Raw genomic sequence first — 19,818 nt, 5'->3', positions numbered from 1 at the left:
CTATATATAAAATTCAGTTAGTACTTTTTGGATGTTTTATCCCATTTCTCTGAAGACTTCCATTGAGGATGCTAAACTTATGGCACTAGAGCCCAGATGTATCCTTAAATAGCAAGAATATAATAAAAACATCCTTTGCAGATATTTATTTCCTAGCTTGGATTCCAGTTTCATCACATGTGCAAGTTTTATATATCCTCTGAATATCCTCTTCCTCATCGAGAATGTGTGAATAATAATGCCTTGCTCATAGGGCTGCTATGAGGATAGAATTCTTATTTATGTTCTTCCAAAGGCTTTGAACGTGTCTGAACACTACGGCACACTCAGGAAATGTTAGTGACCATTACTAGTAGCCAACAAAAAGAAATTCCGTAGGAATATCATTAAGTTTACTCCATAAATTATCAACAAAACCTATCATTTCACACAGTTATGCTAGGCTGCAATTTTCTTTCAATTATAATATCTTCTACACTTCAGATCAAATAGACCGCTTACCGGAGGGAATCACAAAAGAATTCAAAGTTGTGTTGCCCTTCTTACAAATATAGCCTAGTCTCTGAACACATTCCAGATTTTCCCATTTAGCATTTTTCCCAGGATTTAGTGACACACAGCTTTTTCCAGGTTCTGTTGATGGACTTCCTTTGGGGAAAAGGAAAAATCAAATTGGGATTATTATAGGTATTACAAGCAGATAGTCCCCACAACCTCACGGCTTCATCCTTGGGATTTAATGAATCCCATTCTGTCTCTGGCTTCACATTCACCAATAAATCTTTACTGACTGCAGAGCAAAAGATACGTTGGGTATCTATTTCTTTTCTTGTCTTTGGATCATTCCGATGTCTAAAATGTTGATTATACAAGTTTACTTCTTTGAAATAACTTTTTTCACAATATCAACAATAAAGCTAGACCTTATAATCTTGAAAAATCTTCACATTGGGTTTTGTTATGTGTAACAAAATGCACAACACATGATGTTCCAAACCAGCCATATTAAGCACTGTAAATACCTACCAAAAAGCTAAGTAAGGCTAACTGTGTGGAGCAAACTAGAGAATTTCTGAACATGGGAAAACTTTCTCCAACTAAAGAGAGGAGACGGAAGAGGAAGACAGCAAAGAGGAGAAAGACAAGGAAGGGGAGCTTCAGAAGCAACATGACATGGGAAATGCTGATAAAGTCCACCCCAAAGTCAGACTTCCTCAAGATTTTCAACCCAGCCTACTGAAGATTTTTAAGTACTAACCCTTCATCCCATATCTTGCTGAAAATTGATAAAAGAACCAGATAAAGTCAACTTTGGGAATACAATGGATACATGGAAAACTAGCTCCATCTCTCACCTGAAGACAGGGTGATAAGCCACATTTTGTTAACAACTCTGTTTTGTGATCTCTGACATGTATATAACCTGGCCCTGGACCTCACTTTGCCTTCCTGCTAGATGGGAATCATATCACCTGCTCCATAAAGCTTTTGTCAACATTTTTTTAAAGTTGTGGAAGAGTACACAACGAAAAACATTGTTAGTGATAAGGACTTTAATATATCAATTAGTTGTCTTTAAATAGCTACCAAAGTTATTTGAATTCACACTTCTACAGCATTTGTGTAAAATATCCTCACTTCAAATGTGAATGTATTTTAATAGATGCATTACTTGGTAAGTACTCAGTTGAATGCTTAATCAAATGTTTCATGCAATAACAGCTTCTAATATTCCACAAGATTTCTGATTTTCATTTGAAGAAACTCTCATATTATTTCAGAAGGTGATTTAACCTTGCACCTCTTACTTCTCAGCAATTTGGTTTAATAAGGGAGGACATTTCTTTTCCTTTCTCATCAATATTCCAATTTCATTCCTCACATTCACTGAAGTTAACCCCCCAGTTTTCTCACTGAACTCTTGGAATGCAAGTGATTAAATATTACAATAATTACTCCAAAATTGCATAATAAATAAAGTGACTTGCCAAACGTGCAATAATTCAACAGCAAAGAATAAACTTTTGTTCCTTTAAAAAATGATCATTATTATCTAATGATCTGATGGAGTCCAACTGGCATTCTCCAATTTAATTTGACTGAGTGAGTAAGCAGACAAATCAAATCCTCACTCATGAGAAGGACATCTTATATTCCCTTGTAGTAATGTTTAGTTTCCATTTGGCAGAGGAAACCAGAGCTGGTTCTAGTGACAGCCCTGTAACTATGCATTGAAGGAATGCATTGGAAGTGGAATTTCATAGTAAAAGCACATCAGTTTAAGCTAAAATATATCCTCTAAAGTTTCCCTCTTGTGTTTTAGCATCTATTCTGAATATTCTTGCTTTCTTTCTTCCTTCCTTTCTTTCTTTATCCTTTCTCTCTCTTTCTTATTTTCAAAGCTTTCATTTCTTTAAATACCATAAATTAGTAACATAGAAAAGAGTTTAATTTCCTAAGCCAAATGCAAAAACCATTCAGTGGCTTTTAAGAAGGAAGTCAGACCATATGAAGAAACACTACATCAGTATTTGCTCATAGCAGAACTAGTGATTGAAAATGTGACCCATCCTTTTCCACACCCATGCAGACATTAGTAATCAATAATTATTGTACTCTTTGCTAATAAACCAACATTAGTATGGGCTGGGGTTGGAAATGGGGGTGGGGAGTTCTGAATCACACTCTATAGAGCGCCTCAAGCAGCTTCTAATCGTTGGCATTTGTGAATAAGTTAAAAGTTTTTTGTCATCATTGGTCTTTTTGTTTTCTCTGAATAACTGCTGTATATGTAAAACACATTTATTACTTAGCCTCCTTTATGTTCTCTTACCTGTATGCTATGACAATGTAGACATAATTAGTTCAGAGCATTTTCTGTCCTCCAAAAAATTAGAAAGATGTTGAAGGCTTAATCATCCCCAACTGTATTTTTTTTAAATTAAACCACAAATTGCCAACAAAAGTGCTAATGAATTATGATGCTAGCATGGAATATTATCATTTGTATCTGAAATACTATTTTAATCCAACTATATTAGATTAACAACAGGAGAAAATGATGTTAAGGTCATTATAACAATGATAGAAATATCGCAAATATCTCAGGGCTCAAGATAATGAGAAACTGTCCAGCCCCAAATAATTCATATTCACTTAAATTCATAGTTTGTGTATGTATAAATATAAATAAATACATATAAAATCTTTGAATATACTATATAGCATTATATAGTATATATATCTCATAAGTATACATATTATGTATAAGCACTTTCAACTGGAACATTGTAAAATTCAAAAAATTGATTTTGAATATAATAGCTAGCAAATCAAGGGTACTCAGAGAATATGTACTTTAACAGAGTCCTGTATTGATTTGTGTGATAATCCTGCCAGACAAATCCCCAACCTGGGAAGCAGGTATAACCTTACAGTTTTAGTATATGCAAATCCAGTTGGCAGATTTCAAAGCAACGTGAGAAATGGACTATATTTGGTAAAGTCTCCCAATTCTTTTCTTTGAGCTCCCCATGCGAGATGATGAAGATCTTTATGGTATCCAGACAAATTAAAACTAGATGTATTTAGCCACAGACAAGCTGGACCCTACCTGGTAACCAGTTCAAATATCTGAATGGACTGCCACCACTCCATTGCCATCCACTGTTGAAACTCAGGCTGTTAAGACCAATCCAGAGTCCTGAGGTCAAGGAACTGGTTAATCCTATGGAACAAAAGCAAAAACAAACAAACAAAAAAAACGAAACTGACATTTGGAAAAGACAATAGAATCGAATTCAGAATTAAGTGGTTGGATCAAAATGTATAAGAAGGAAGCAATAAAAAAACCACGCCTAACACTTCTTGGATTCTCTGGAGGTAAGTACAACTACTACCTCCATTGGCAGATAAAGAAACAGCGGTGAGAGTCTAAGTAAGATTCTTAGTAAGATCTAGTAAGATTCTTGCTAAGCTTCTAGCCCAGATATGACCAGGCTTCAACCCCATCATCTTGGAATATTCCTATTGGATGGTATCAGTGTGTTTTAATTTGGATAAGACTCTATCATCAAATAATATTTTTACTTACTTTTAGAGTACAAAAAGATTTTTTAAGATTTTATTTATTTGAGAGCGCACAAGTGAGCAGGGGGACGGGCAGAGAGAGAGGGACAAGCAGACTCCATGCTAAGCGCAGAGCCTGATGCCGGGCTCCATCGCATGACCCTGAGACCATGACCTGAGCAGGAATCAAGAGTCAGACACTTACCCAGCTGAACCACCCAGGCACCCCTAGAGTACAAATAAGATTTATTATGAAAAAAATTCAAAGTTTTCTATCACAAAAATGTTCAATAAACATTTCAATCTATCATTCTCACAAATTCTTACCTAACCTTACATTCCAGAACTTAGTCTAAGAATTGTATTTCATGACATTTTTTAAAAATCAATTTTTCTTTTCATTAATATTTTGCTTAAAGTCAAAGCAAAATTCTTTGGCTAACATGAACAACACTTTGTTTAGGCACTTCAAAAATCATAATTACAATGTTTCAAACTGTGCGGTTAGGCGGGTGGGGGGTTGGTGGAGGCTCATGTAGAATAAAAAAACATGAGAGACTATGGACTCTGAGAAACAAACTGAGGGTTCTAGAGGGGAGGGGGTGGGGGGATGGGTTAGCTTGGTGATGGGTATTAAAGAGGGCACGTATGGAATGGAGCACTGGGTGTTATATGCACACAATGAACCATGGAACACTACATCAAAAACTAATGATGTAATGTATGCTGATTAACATAATAAAATAAATAAATAAATAAATAAATAAACAAGCCACAGGGACCTCAATCTTCTGATGTCAAACACTCTCATTTGTTGCTACCTATACTTTTAAAAAACCACAGATTGTCTGTTCTTTCTACATTGTTTTTAGTTGATTAAAAAGAGGACCACAGGGGAAGGAAGGGAAAACTGAATGGGAAGAAATCAGAAAGGGAGACAAACCATGAGAGACCCTGCACTCCAGGAACAAAATTGAGGGTTACAGAAGGGAGGGGGTGGGGGGGATGGGATAACTGGGTGATGGGTATTAAGGAGGGCACGTGTGGTGATGAGCACTGGGCGTTATCTGCAGCTAATGAATCATTGAACACTACATCAAAAACTAATGATGTACTATATGCTGGCTAATTGAACATAATTTAAAAAAAGAGTTCATAAAAAATAAAACTATCCTTTGTCTTCAATAAAATACTAAATTTAAGTTGGTACTCTTGTCAATGCGAGAATTACCACTTACTCTATTAGGAGCACTGTATGTATTCATTTAATCCTCACAAACTATGAAAGGTGTCTCGTGACATCAAAGCCCAGACTCTATAGTTCTCATGTAACCAACTGAGCTATCTCAAAGTCACTAATATTTTCCCCAATTTTTCATTAGCTCACGGATACACATATTCATGTCACCAATTCAAATGAATGGAGGTCACAGTGACTCAGTGCCAAATAATCAGATCTCACATTTATTGCACCCACTTGCATTAAAGTGCAGATGATGGTCTTAGAGATCATGTGGCCTGAATGTTGCACTCTGTTTATTCAGCATCTGGCAGAGAGGCACTTGCAAAGGGTGGTCCAAATATCCACTTGAGGATATTGATTAGGTTGATATTGATTAAGTAGGTTGATACTTAATAATACTGGAATTACTTACTGAAAAGTAAACCCTATTGTGCGATTTCTTTAAATAAAGTAATAAAATAATAATGGGATGAAATTAAATACTGGAATGTAAAAATCAGTGAAAATTAATTCCGATTCACTCATTTTTATAAATGTTCTAGAAAAAATGTTTGAGTTAGCACAGTTCTTACAGACAGGTACTTTCTGTACCTTGGGAGGTATCTAGTCCAATCTCTTCATTTTACAGAGGAAGAAACTAAAGACAGAGAGATTAAGAAACATGGGGAGAGGCAGAGGATCAGCAGATCAGGATTGAAACCCAGGGTTCAATGTGGTTTCTCCAGTGGATTCAATCCCTGTTTAAATTAATTTTGCCTGTGAGTTATTACTATAGTACCCTTTCTAGATAACTTTAAATGTTAGAGCACCTTTATATAAACAACAATGAACGAGACAGTTATTTCTTTCTTTTTTCCTTTGCCAATAGATATTTTTTTATTATGTTATGTTAATCACCATACATTACATCATTAGTTTTTGATGTAGTGTTCCATGATTCATTGTTTGCATATAACACCCAGTGCTCCATTCAGTACATGCCCTCTTTAATACCCATCACTGGGCTAACCCATCCCCCCGCCCCCCTCCCCTCTAGAACCCTCAGTTTGTTTCTCAGAGTCCATAGTCTCTCATGGTTCATCTCCCCCTCCGATTTCCCCCCCTTCATTTTTCCCTTCCTACTATCTTCTTCTTCTTCTTTTTTTTTTTTTAACATATAATGTATTATTTGTTTCAGAGGTACAGGTCTGTGATTCAACAGTCTTACACAACTCACAGTGCTCACCATAGCACATACCCTCCCCAATGAGACAGCTATTTCTGATACATGGCATTCCTCTCCAAACAATAGCCAGAACTCACTCCTAACACCTGTGAAGACTCAGCTTTTCGTTCTCCGAAGTTGAAATCTTACCAAAAAACAGAAATGTTTATTGTAAACTCTACCAAGGAGATGAAATTATCGAAAGGGTAAGTCTTTGTATTTCTTTAGTCTTAAATTTCTGGGATGAGCATCACCAAGTATGACTGCATTCATTTGAAAAAATAATAATGTGATAAAAAATCATTCATATGAAATTAATTTTATAATTATTTATCTTATCAATGGTTACCTTTTAGTTTATTATTTTTTACATATAGTTATTAAAAGTATATGAGTACTGTATTATTACTTCAGTCACTTTAGGATAAATTAATCAACTAAAAAGTTCTATCCTATCTCATTTATGTAATAGGTAATTTATAATGTGTCAAGAGGAAACACTTGTCTACTAGTCTGTGCCTTAGAAATGTCATTCTGGGATCAGTGTCATACTGACACTACATTTTACATTAGTAATTACTCTGTTAAATACTACTGAACACTGAATGATTTTTTTTTCATAGATTATTTGAAGTTGGAGTCCCCTGAATAATAATCTCTATACTTACAGAGGGGTATACTAGAGAAAATGATGCTGAAAGTAGCATTTCACAAATGCTAAATATAGCTATTCCCCCAATTCAAATACTCTTGTATTTTAAAAAAATTTATTGGTTAAGAAAATAAGCATTTATAAGTTTTCAGAACTATAAGCAATTCACTGACTATAGGAAGAATTAAAGTAGATTTTGTCAGAGATTGCTTAAATTACTGTGTTTGGCATAGCAAAGCAAAGATGTTAGCTTCTTAAAGGACTTATCTATCCCCTGACATCCCGAGTCTGCCATAGGTACTTCTAGGCTTGTTTTGAAGAACTGAATTAATAAATACTTCTTAAACCAGGGCCTAACACATAATCTGTGCCCAGTAAATATAAGTTGTTATTAGTATTATTATTAGTAGTAGTACTCTATGTTGAATCAGAGTTGGCAAAAAGTAGGATTAGAAACAAAATTCAAATTTTATGTTAAATATATCATCACTTAAAGCAAATGAGCATCATCCACAAATTTCTTTCTCTAATGTGCTTTTGTAATGCATAGAGAGACCAAGGGTTGTTTTTTGTTTTTTTTTTTAGCATTACTACACAAAATATCAATTCCACATGCTGAACTTTTTAATTCTTGATTTTTCTGCATATATTATCTGAAACAGTTATGCACCTACTTTCAAACCTACTTATAATAGAAGATGTACTCAGGTCCAACATTAGCCTCTGCTTAAACCTCCTAAACCTCTTCTGCATTGTGGTCCAATTCATTTCCCAGCCAACACCAAAAACAATCAAGGTAGCAAGCCAACTTTCACTTCTTACATCTTATTTCAGTTCTGTAAATCCTAATCCTGCACATATGTAGTTATAACTCTGATTCAGGAATTGAGGATTAAATAGCTTCCCAACATTTTGGGGTAGAAACAAAAGTGAGGACGATGCAATCATCGTGAATGATGTAAGAAGTTGCTGCTGGGCAGACGCTAAGCCCTGCAGACAAGGGGGAATCAGATTGCAGGTTTAAGACTAAGTTCACCAGAACAAGGAGCAGCTGACACCTAAATTAAGGATTCTCTTTAGTGCTTTGGGGACCACCAGTGAGTGGTTGGGACCCAGGCAGAATGAAATAGAAAGACAGTGCTCAGTTCCAATCCAACTATTTTCTGAACAGGAGGCATGAGGCAAGTTTCTAGGTTCTCCCTGTTATTTCATCTATAAAGCGGAGACAATAGTATTCATTTAGGAGGTTGGTGTGAGCTTTAGAAACAAAGCCCAGTGTCTGGCACACAGCAGCTGATCAACAAATGACAGCTAAATGGATTCGGGTCATAAAAACAGTTTACACCTTTTTTTTTTAGTTAATTAATTTTTTTTGATGTAGTGTTCCATGATTCATTGTTTGCGTATATCACCCGGTGCTCCATTCAATATGTGCCCTCCTTAATACCCATCACCAGGCTAACCCATTCCCCCACCACCCTCCCCTCTAGAACCCTCAGTTTGTTTCTCAGAGTCCATAGTCTCTCATGGTTCGTCTCCCCCTCTGATTTCCCCCCCTTCATTTTTCCCTTCCTACTATCTTCTTCTTTTTTTTTTTTTTTAACATTTAATGTATTATTTGTTTCAGAGGTACAGATCTGTGATTCAACAGTCTTACACAATTCACAGCACTCACCATAGCACATACCCTCCCCAATGTCTGTCACCCAGCCACCCCATCCCTCCCAGCCCCCACCACTCCAGCAACCCTGTTTGTTTCCTGAGATTAAGAATTCCTCATATCAGTGAGATCATATAATAAATGTCTTTCGCTGATTGACTAATTTCGCTAAAAAAATATTTACACTGCTCACAATACTCACATAGAATAAATCTTATTTTAAAAGGATAACTATTTATGGGTATGTATTTTTTATTTTAGTGGCATATTTCCCCAAAGGGAGTATAGATCACAATCCTTCACTCACACCATTATTTTCTAGATTCTTCCCCACTACATCCCAATAAATCCTGAAAGTCATGAATATCTTCCTTCCAAAAACCAAAGTTCTGTTTCACTTTATGAATTCCCCCTTTAGGCTTTTTTTTTCCCCCCTAAAGCATGATATTTTTGACTTAAAGACAAGCAGGAAATACTACAAATCTCATTAGTGAAATCATTCTTGTCCAGATTTCAGTTAAAATTTGCTGACTAAAATTCCGGAGGCTTAGATAAGACTCAAAGACGTATCTGAGGGGAACCGGGCCGCGGAATCTCTTAGTGCTTGTCTATGCTCCTGAGGGACTACTGCAGTAATAGCACTGGCTGATTAGGAAAGCATTTTCTGCAGCCGGAGCTGGAGCCGCTGTTCCACCCGCCTCACCCCTTTCCTCCAGGCAGCTGCCGAAGGCAGGTAAAAAGTAACCTGTGTTCTGTCCTGTGGCTTCCAGAAAGTCAGAAAACAAGTAAAACTTGGAAGAGTCAAGAGAATACAACCCATAAACAGATTCCCTTAAAAAAAAAAAAAAGCCAACTGAAACCATTTCAACTTTTTTTTAAGTTTTTATTTTAATTCCATATATCGCCCTCTGCTCATCGCCACAAATGCCCTCCTTAACCCCCATCACCTATTTCCCCCAACCCCCCACCCTCCTCCCCTCTGGTGACCAGCAACACTGCTCTCTGTAGTTAAAGTCTGTTTCTTGGCTTGTCTCTCTCTCTCTTTTTTTCTCCTTTGCCTTTTGCTCGTTCGTTTTGTTTCTCAGATTCCACATATGAGTGAAATCCTATGATATTCGTCTTCCTCTCACTGACTTAGAAACCACCTCAACTTTGACAGAGTTTTCTCTCACCCATGTCAGCACGCACAGAAAAGACCCGGGTTGTCCTAAGTCATCTTTTCTCTTCCTTGGTCATCTACATGAATTTAGTTTTGTCTCTTTCCGTGCTTTCTGTCCTTATTTTTAGACATGGTTATAAATATTAATCACTCTGATACTATGCCCCAATCCTAGGAAGGCCCCCCCAGACCAACACAAAACAGAATAATTGAGCAGACTTGAGGCATAATTCCTTCTCTGAGTTTATGAATACACAGTGAGGTCAGATTGCTTTTCTCCTGTCAGTCTCGGTAACAATAATGGAAAGAAAATGGTCAACTGCTGCCTCTACTGAAAGGAGACCATTAATAAATGTTAAACTTGGCACCCAACTATTGCAAGAAAGATTTCATTACAGTGGAGCAGTTCGTGCTTTGGTCCTCAGGGAGGGGGGAAGAATAGAAAAATGCATTTCACAAGGTTGTGCTGAATAAATGTGTGTTACTTCTTTTCTCCAAAAAGACATTGCAATAAACATCTGCAAATTCAATTAAAAATAATAATAACTTACAGGAGAAACATGGTCTGGTTAATAAAGAGTATCACCCAAAAAGAGAAAAAGAGGCCAAGGTGGGGACACGCTCCAGCCATCGTATTGGTTCACACACTCTCCCCTTTAACAGATGAAGTCACTGAGGCTCAGACGCTTCCCAGCATCAGAGAGCTGAGACCCAGGCAGTGTGGCTCCAGGCTTGACTCCCTTTACTCCTGCACTCTGCTGCCTGGGGTCTAGTCGGTTGGAATGTGTAGGCAGCGCTGAGCAGCAGGTGCTAACATGGTGCTCCCTCAACCACTTGCCCCAGAAGCACCTGGAAGGTGGACAATATGCAGCTTCCTGGGCCCCATGTCACCTCTACTGATCCAGCATCTCTCGAGTTTGTGCCCACGCATCTTCATTTTAACAAAGCTCCCCAGTGATTAATAAGCACCTTCACATTGAAGAACCACGGCACTGTCTTCTTGCCATAAACTGACCACCTGTCCACACATGAGGCTGAATTTCTAAATAATTCTTTTCATTGGGCTCCACCATCATTTGTCAGTCAGCAAACATTCGTTGAGACTCTCTTCCTTGGAAGGTTCCATGTGAATCTCTTTGGGGGTTGGGGAGCATAAATACTCGTAAGACATTCCCGATTTTCAGCTATTTGCCCCTATAATCCATTCTCCACACAGCCTTCCATTTGCTTTGTTCATGGCACTTACTAAAATTTATCTGTTTGTTTTCTTGTTTATGTCTGTTTTCCCCACTGGACTTTAAGCTCCTTGTAGACAGGACAGGACTGGCTTTGGTCACCATTGTGTCCCTAGGACCTAGCATAATACCTCACACACATATACCAGCCACCATGTTGAATGAATGAATGAATGAATGAATGAACAAAAAATAACAAATGAATGCATTTCTAGTCTTGTAGGGGAAGTGGGACATAAATGTATGTAGCTATTATAAAAGTAGTAAACAAATAAGAGAAACGCAGATAGAAATGGTTAAGATTGCACTTCAGCTGTATGAAATTTTAGGAATTCCAGGTACAAGGAATGGCATGGGAGAAAGTATTAGATAAAGATGAGAAACCCAAAACTCTTCTGTCAAGACTGCAAAATGCATGAAGGGGAATAGCATTCAGGGAACAGACAACAGCCTCTGAATGCCAGGCAAAGGTGTTTTCTTAATTATTTGATAGGAAATAAGCCACTAAGGGTTTTTGAACATGGTAAGTCATAGGATCAGAGCTCTATTAATCTGGTAGCAGCGTCAGGGTGAACTGGAGGAAGGGAATTCTGGAACAGGGGCCTGAGGATGCTTTTTCTCCCTGCTCATTTCTGCTCCTAATCTCTCTGTTTCCCAAGTGTGGATCTCAGAAGCTACAACAAATACTTTCATCTCAAGCAAACATGCGTTCTTTCCATCTTCACAAGCCTACGAGAACAAACGCTTAAAAAGCAAACACGTCATGGAAAGAATACCAGTTAGTCCTGAAATCCTGTACAGCCTGGGAGTTTGAGAGACAGGAAGCCAAAAGGACGTGGTTTCTGAGCTGCTCTTGACTCGCCCCTGCTCGTGGTAAGAGCTTTTACTTCCTTTTCTCCTTTTTGACTTCCGTGATGCTGATGCAAAAACTTTGGCTTCAGGTTAGACCTGTAATACCTGACTGGCATGGTCCCCTTGCCGTGTCCAAGAACATCACCTACAGATTGTGACATTTTCTACTCTGAGCCCAGATCAAGTCTCAGAATCCTTCTGGAGACTGTTACAACTGATGGAAGAAAGCTGGCTCCTGAGACAAAACCTATTTGCCATTGCAGGGGCACATTCCCACCCCACCCCCACCCTTTGTAACATCTGTTCAGGACTGACTCTATCCTGATGTCTATAATCACATGTACCATCTGCTTCTAAGCTAAACTAAACAGAAATAAAATCATCACAATCTTACTTACAACTTTCTTTTCTTTTCCCGTCATTACCTGTCAGGTACGTTTGCTCGTGAATCTCCGTGATACTCAAGAGTTCAGCACTCTGTTGCTGGCAGCTTCTCCTCGCCTGGTGCCAAGTTAAAGCAGATTTGGAGTTTATCTGGTAGGAAATGCCAGTCAGCGGGTCTTTATTCCATAAGCTTTCACTGCCCTCGACTATAAAAGAAGTCAAATGCGATTGGCTGCATTAGGCATAAAAGAGACTTTCAGGGAAAAATATTTCTTAAACGATTCTAGTAGCATTTCTGCCTGAAGCGTATTTGTTTTCCTTTCTTTTCTTTTACTTATTTTTGAAGTGCCTATGAGATTTTCTTCGCTTTTCTGATGAAGAGGGGGAGTTTTCAAAAGATCGACTGGCATCTCATTCTTTTCACATGCCTAAGAAAGGAAAGAGAGGCATTGTCTCCCTACTTTTGTGTTGGGATGTTTGGGATCAATTGAGTTGGGAAGTGAGGCAAATGCAAATACTAAGAATAGGGATGTCAGCCCAAATTCCTTAATCTAGAAAAAAATATAGGGTAAAGAGAATGTATAAATCTTCTCTCAATAAGCGTATATTTTGCCTGCACATTCTAGTTGGGTCTTTTTAGACCAAAGGCATGGGCGTTAGAAGGCAAAGTCATGGACTCTACCACCAACCAGGCTAACCTGGACCTACATCCAGGCACCGTCACTCACTACTGCTTTGTCCTTAGTTCTTAAGCCTCATTTTCCCACCTCTAGGATGTATTAAATCTGTGTGGCCCTAGGCAATAGAAGAAGCTGATTGTTAGTTTTTCTTCCTTCAGAGTAAAAAATAATTCTTTGAGCTTATTTTTGCCTTTGCTATTTTATGATTCCCAATACACTCTATAAACTTAGTTATACCTTATGAAAGGCCAATAGTATCAACGGATAAATATTATTTATAGTGTGTTCCCTATAAGATGTTTGGGAAATGAGTCAACAAATCAAGTATTTCTGTGTGCTTCGTGTTATAAAAATGTCCCTTTTCTCTTTTTAACAATATAAAATTCTACCTACAAATCCTAGGGAGCAATAATTTCTTCACTTATTTGTGAAGGAAAGAAGGAATCATGTAACTTCTCAAATTTTCTGGTAAGTGTTCAACTTGCCAAGAAGTTGGCCAGTTTCCCGTAAGCATATAACCTATGCCATGAATCTTTGTATGTGACCTTTTTCATCACACACCACATACTATGATATGAAACTTGTGGTTCCATGGCACATAAAAGAGGAAGAAAAATAAATCAAAATTCCATTCAGGCAACAACATAGAAATTTCTAAGATGTTTTCATTATAAAATTGCTATATATTTACATAAAAATAAATTTGAATTGGTAATGTTCAATTTAAATGATCGTGATCTGAGATCTTACTAGTTCCATATCCAAAAGGATTCTTCTCCACATTAAGTGAGATCATTCAAATGAGACTGATTTGAGGGCTATTTGAAGATGGAGATGTTTTAAATACATATTTTTAGAAATTTGGAGGTCTAATATGGTAGAAAATGTGAGACACAGACACACACAAAAAAAGGGGGGGGTTTATTTTTTTGCCCAGGAATGGAGGAGAGGGATATACATGACCAAAGAAGGAAATGCTATTTGACTCTTCTCTTCATTTAAAGAAAGTATATTTTGCACTTTAGATCAAGAAATTAAAATCGATTTCTCAATGAATGTATAGGCTTGCTGACTCTACACCTCCCTGGATTGTTCAAATTCCTGCAGTAAACCAGCATAACTAATGTGGAAAGCTAAAGTTGCAAGCTATGGAGAATTGAGAGAAAGGGTCTTTTCCTTTTCCTGTTCTCATGATACTTCAAAATCAACGTCTAAACAGAAGGAAAACATTACAATAAACAATGCAAAGGACAATGAAGAGTGAAATTATTAAAATGTCACTAGGTCAATAACTGGTACCTCATCTTCCTGTATTAAGCCTGCTAGTTTAAGGCTAATATAAAATAGTGTTCTTTTGAAAGGAACACAAAGCAAGGAAAATGAAGTAGATTGGGAAATCACAAAGCCCTTTAAGAAAGGCATGAAATGTATAAAATGTGCTTTAAATTTTTAATGCACGTTGAAATCAAACAACTTTTTATTCCCCATAGTTATTTTACTTTTACATTTAACTATGTATATATATAGCTAAACTATATATATTTAAATTTATATACATATATATATACTATATATAGTATATAGGCTTTGAAGACATAAATTAGAAGTAATAAGACTAAAAGGTTATTTAAGAGAATACTCAGGATCCCAAGGTTGTGAGATTTTTTTTTGTGGGGTTTTTTTTGTGTGATTAGTGACTAGCCATTTGTCTTGCATTTAATGATTGATTAAATCACACATATATCCAACAACTCCTTCATCAATACCACTTAAGTGCAAGATGCTATAGTTAGACCCACGAAATCCACACCCCCAAGAAACTCCATAATAACAGATTTAGAAAATACAATTCCTACTAAGTAAAGGTGAAAGACACTCCTCAATCATTGGAAAACAAGTATTGCTTCATCTTAAGGGAAAAAAATAGCTCGATTCTGACAAAAAGACATCTAATATAGTGGTCACACCTCTATAAACCTTTCACAGGAATCAGACCTTTAAGAGTTGTTATAAGAGAGGCAAATATAATTATTTCACCCAAGAACAGGAGAGCAATGTCGCCATGAATGGGAAGCCTGTTTTTGTAGATATTCACCCAGAACATAGGAACAGCACACAGAACAGAATTACAATAATATATGGAGCTGAAAAATCAAATTTATTTTAAGTGGGATTATAAATCAAAAGAGAGAAATAAGTATGATTCTTAGACTTTGGGATTTAACTCAAGACACTAAAATATTTTTGTGAATTATTTCACAATAATGCTTGGAATAATGTGATTGTGTGTGGATGTGTGGTCCCCAAAACTCAGTTGTAAGCAACGCTATTGCAATTCAGGTGGCCTTGCAACCATCCCAGACTTCATCTGCACCCAGATTCTCCCCCAGCACCCACCCCTCTGCAGGTCAGCAGGAGAAAGAGTTCTGAGTAATAGCACAAAATGGGAGCTGCTGTGATCCATAGTCTGAAGAGCAAGAGGTCAGGGAGCAAGAAATTTAGGGGGTAGAAAGGGAAGGGCATAGCTGGCCACAGACTGAGAATGTGGGGTAACAGGGAAAGTGAAAGGACCCCTCCCTTGCCTCCTTCTTCAGTCCCAGCCTGCCTCCCAAGGCTGATGCCCTCCTCCACCCGCCCCTCCACCGCACCCAAACCTGCTACACTGTTTCTCTACAGATTCTTTTTTTTTTTTTTTTAAGATTTTATTTATTTGAGAGAGAGAATGAGCAAGTAAGAGCATGAGCAGGGGGAGAGGCAGAGGGCGCAGCAGGCTCACCGCTGAGCAGGGAGCCCAACATCGGCTCGATCTCAGGACCCTGGGATCATGACCTGAGCCGAACGAAGGCAGATGCTTAACCGACTGAGCCACCCAGGTGTCCCTCTTTACAGATTCTTGAGTGTGGAAAGAACACAGGAGAATTCTTCTGTTCTGGCTGCTTCCCATCAGTATCATGAAAAGCCACTTATTTTGTTATTACTGCAATAATATGTTTTCATTTTAAAAATCCCTTCAAGCATAAAAATAATCCACTTCCATTTGATTCAGAGCTATGTTAAATTAAATGATACCATTCTTAAATTAAATTTACTATCATTACTATTCATTACTATCCCTTTCAGAGAAAGGAACCCTTTTCATTACTTTGGCAAAAAGTCAGGAGCCCCTCCCATCTCTTTTGTTGTATCAAACCACATGTCTATGGCATTGTTTAAGTTTTATTTTTGATCTATGGATCTATGGTTTAATAAAGGTAAATCCCCGGGGGGGGGGGGTATTCAGTATATATTGTATCATATGCGGTATAATTTGCCCTACAGTCTTAGCAGTAAAAGTTGAAGGAAAGAAACAGTTGGTGGAAATAAAGGGGTCATGTGATGCAGCCCAGGGCTGAGCGTCAGATCTGTGTCTGGTCTTCAGCCAATATGGATCACCTTCTCCATTGTAAAGTGGGGACAATGACATCTGCACAGGGTTGTGGTGGCGTGTGACAAGTTAATAAATGGGAAATAACTTTGAGGGGGGAAATGGTCTCAATAAACACATGGTATTATCGCCACGGTGCTGTACTAAATGTAGCAAACCCTTCTCGGTGATCACACTACTTACATTTCAAGGGACAGTATCCAAATAGCTTGTCCGCGTCATAGTCTGCTGTGGTCCCACACCAGAGCCACCCATCTGATCGCCCAGCGCTTGTACAATCTGCATACCACTTGTTTTCAAACTTGAATGGAAAGGCGCACGTTGCCCCATTGGCATTGCCCAGCAGCGTGTACATGTCTAGAAGAGACGTATTGATCGCACTTAGAATGTCAGTCAATCTTCTGGTCGGTGGCTTTCCAATAAGAAGGATGCCAAAAGAATGGAGTCTGACTCTTCTGACCACATTTGAGGTCCCCACACGGGGAATTCTTTTCTCTTTCCTTTCTCTCTCTACCCCCGTCTTTTGCTGAGTACACACAGCAGTCTCTGTTAGGAACAACTCTAGTGCCACCTCATTTCTGCTCTTTTAGGACAGATTTTCCTCTTTCCTCGTGTGAGGGAAAAGTAGTCCGCTCTACTAACACCTGCCTTGACTTCTGCATTTCCCCCGAAACAGAGAAGAGGCAAGTCTTCCTCTTGCTTGGAATTACAGAATGATTGAATCTCTAGAATGAAAAATAGCATTACAGCTGTGTGACTCAAACATGTAGCCAAAAGTGAAATCCCCTCCTACCACTTCCTGTCAAGCCAGCCTCTACTGGAGTCCCTCCACAATGACAATGAGAAAGGGTCAGAATTTGGACATAACCCTCTAATCCACATCATGGAAAGGAAGCACTCAAAGCCAGTGGATACCATTGACAATCAATATTTGTCTTTCTTAAAACTGAATTCAGACAGAGCAAAATGAGAAGCTCTGGGTTTACCTAGAAGAGAAAATTGAAACAAATAAAAAATCATCGTTGACTATGGTTTGGCTTAAGCCAAAGAATTAGAGAAGCTTATATCTCCACTGACAACCACACCACTCCCTTAACCACATTCTCCACAATGTTTAGTGTCTCTGTCTCTGTAGGGACACCCCTGGGGAAACCATAACCTTCTATAGGGAAGTATTTTGCCTCTTACCACCAGCTAATATTCAGAATTTGTCCTAGATAAAAATACTCTTTCCTTAATTAAATTTTGTAGATTCTGTGACTTTAAAAAGTCCCTAAAAGACATCTCAAAATCCAATTTAGACAATATAAAGTTTGTAAAACATATAGCACAATACCTAACATATATTAAAATCATAATGCACGTTAAGTTCCTTACCCTTTCCTTTCTCTTTCCTCACTGTACTTACCAATCCTCCTGACAAGCTAGGCTTATTTTCATTTACTGCAAAATTACTTTTTCATTGATTGGCTAGTTGTTAGGAACTTCAAAATGCAATTCTAGCTTTTGTCCCACTACGTTACAGAACCAGTTTCCCAAATTATATATTGTATAAGGAACATGCTGGATTTAGATTTAATTATGCCACTCTTAATCACTGGGGTTTCTGTTCCTTCATATGAAGAAAACCTATTAAGACCACCTCAGGGCTAGTTATACTGTTCATTAAATTAGCCAAGAAATTTTCAGTGCTGGATTTATAGTTCTCAGTCAGAAATGGCCTTTTTAGGAGTAACCCGATTTATTTAACAAAGCCCTGATGAGGCCAAAAGAACCAAGTTCCATTCCAGCGACTTTACTGACAAGTCATGTAACTGCAGTCGATTGTTCTTCCTCTGTGGTCCAAACTCTCAGACAACACTCAGATGCTTCTAAGTCTACAATTCTGATTCTAGTAGTATTCTAAAATAATCCCTGGCCCCGGCCAGTTGTCTTCCTCAAGTTTTCTTTAGAGAGACAGACTCTACATAGACCCTCTCTACATTGTCTTCTGATTGAATGTGTAATCCAATGAGTAGATTGCAAGATCACTCTGAAGGGCTAGATCTTCGAGCAGGAAAATCTTAAGTACTGAGAGAGACTTGGGGAGCAGGCAAAATGTGGTCAATGGACCAACTTCATCCAACTACCCAAGTGCTCATAGAAATAACTCAATAGATTCTTAGAACTTTCCCCCCTTCCCCCATGTCCTAATTTAGCTTCTAGGTGGGAGGGGAACTTTGGTATCTTCACTTTTAACAAGCTTTCCTGGTGATCCTTAAACATATTACAGTTTGAGAACCGCTATCCTAAACCCTATGCATATTCTTCTCAAATAAGCAGGAAAACACAAAGGGTGGTGGGGATTAGGGATGGGGTCTATGTAACTTCAGTGATGTATTTTTAAATAAAATAAGAAGTCCAATGTCTTAGCACCAATCTTCCTTGTTTTGAATCCCTCAATTAGGACTACTGTCCCATCTGTGGAATTTGACTCAGTCAAGTTTGGTTCACTCTTTTCCTGCTAGAGTTTTCCATCAAGTTTCTCCTGAAAGGTTACTCTACTTAGGCTGCCTCGCCTGTAACTTCTAAACCTTCATTATGTTCAATAAATGCCTCAAAATAGCCTCTTTCTGAACTCTTCATCTCACTCTTCAATGCCTACTATTCCTCCTCTTCATAATGAAGGAAAATGGAAAGCTGACAAATTATGGCCTCACAAAGATCTAAACTCCCAAGCTCTGATTAGCTATGACAACTAGGTTCAACCAATCTTTGTAGCCTCAGTAACATAGTAATTTTGGAAACAGGTAATCTCTTATCCCAAATGGCAGGCTCTTCATCTGACCTTGAGGTTGTTCTCGATAACACTTCCAAATGACTAAGTGTCCAAACCTGGAATGTGGTTATAACATCATCTGACACAAGGAGGCTTTGTAAAAGCCTTCAAGTTCTGTTTTGTTTGTGTTGTCTCTGCGCAGCCACCAGAGAATGAAATTTGGCCAAGATAAGAGAAAACTAAATACTCTGGTTTTATTTAACCTTCTAGAGCTTATGGAACCAACTTCATATAAAATTATTTTCTGCTCCACAGGTGCAACCACTTTCTAAAATAGCTGACTATGTTGCATGTTAATTTACAGGCCAATTTCTTAGCTTTTCTAATCTTCTGATTATTATAGTCTTTTTTTTTTAAAAGATTTTATTTATTTATTTGACAGACACAGCGAGAGAGGGAACACAAGCAGGGGGAGTGGGAGAGGGAGAAGCAGGCTTCC

General features: G+C 38.0%; 1 protein-coding gene across 1 annotated transcript in view; it reads right to left on the bottom strand.

Moving 5' to 3' along the window:
* The window catches only part of MRC1 (mannose receptor C-type 1), a 108,175-nt gene that overhangs the window by 74,605 nt on the left and 13,752 nt on the right, over positions 1–19,818 (bottom strand). The window contains exons 3-6 of the mRNA XM_032425886.1: positions 16,745–16,918; positions 12,499–12,663; positions 3,614–3,727; positions 502–648 (exon numbers count right to left, since the gene is read on the bottom strand). Of these exons, the coding sequence (XP_032281777.1) occupies positions 502–648; positions 3,614–3,727; positions 12,499–12,663; positions 16,745–16,918 (600 nt within the window). The remainder of the gene's footprint in view (positions 1–501; positions 649–3,613; positions 3,728–12,498; positions 12,664–16,744; positions 16,919–19,818) is intronic.

Source organism: Phoca vitulina, unplaced genomic scaffold (genome assembly GCF_004348235.1).
Source record: "Phoca vitulina isolate PV1807 unplaced genomic scaffold, GSC_HSeal_1.0 scaffold33, whole genome shotgun sequence".
NCBI lineage: Eukaryota > Metazoa > Chordata > Mammalia > Carnivora > Phocidae > Phoca > Phoca vitulina.
Note: the sequence above shows the minus strand (reverse complement) of the source record. Positions and strands in the feature narration are given on the sequence as shown.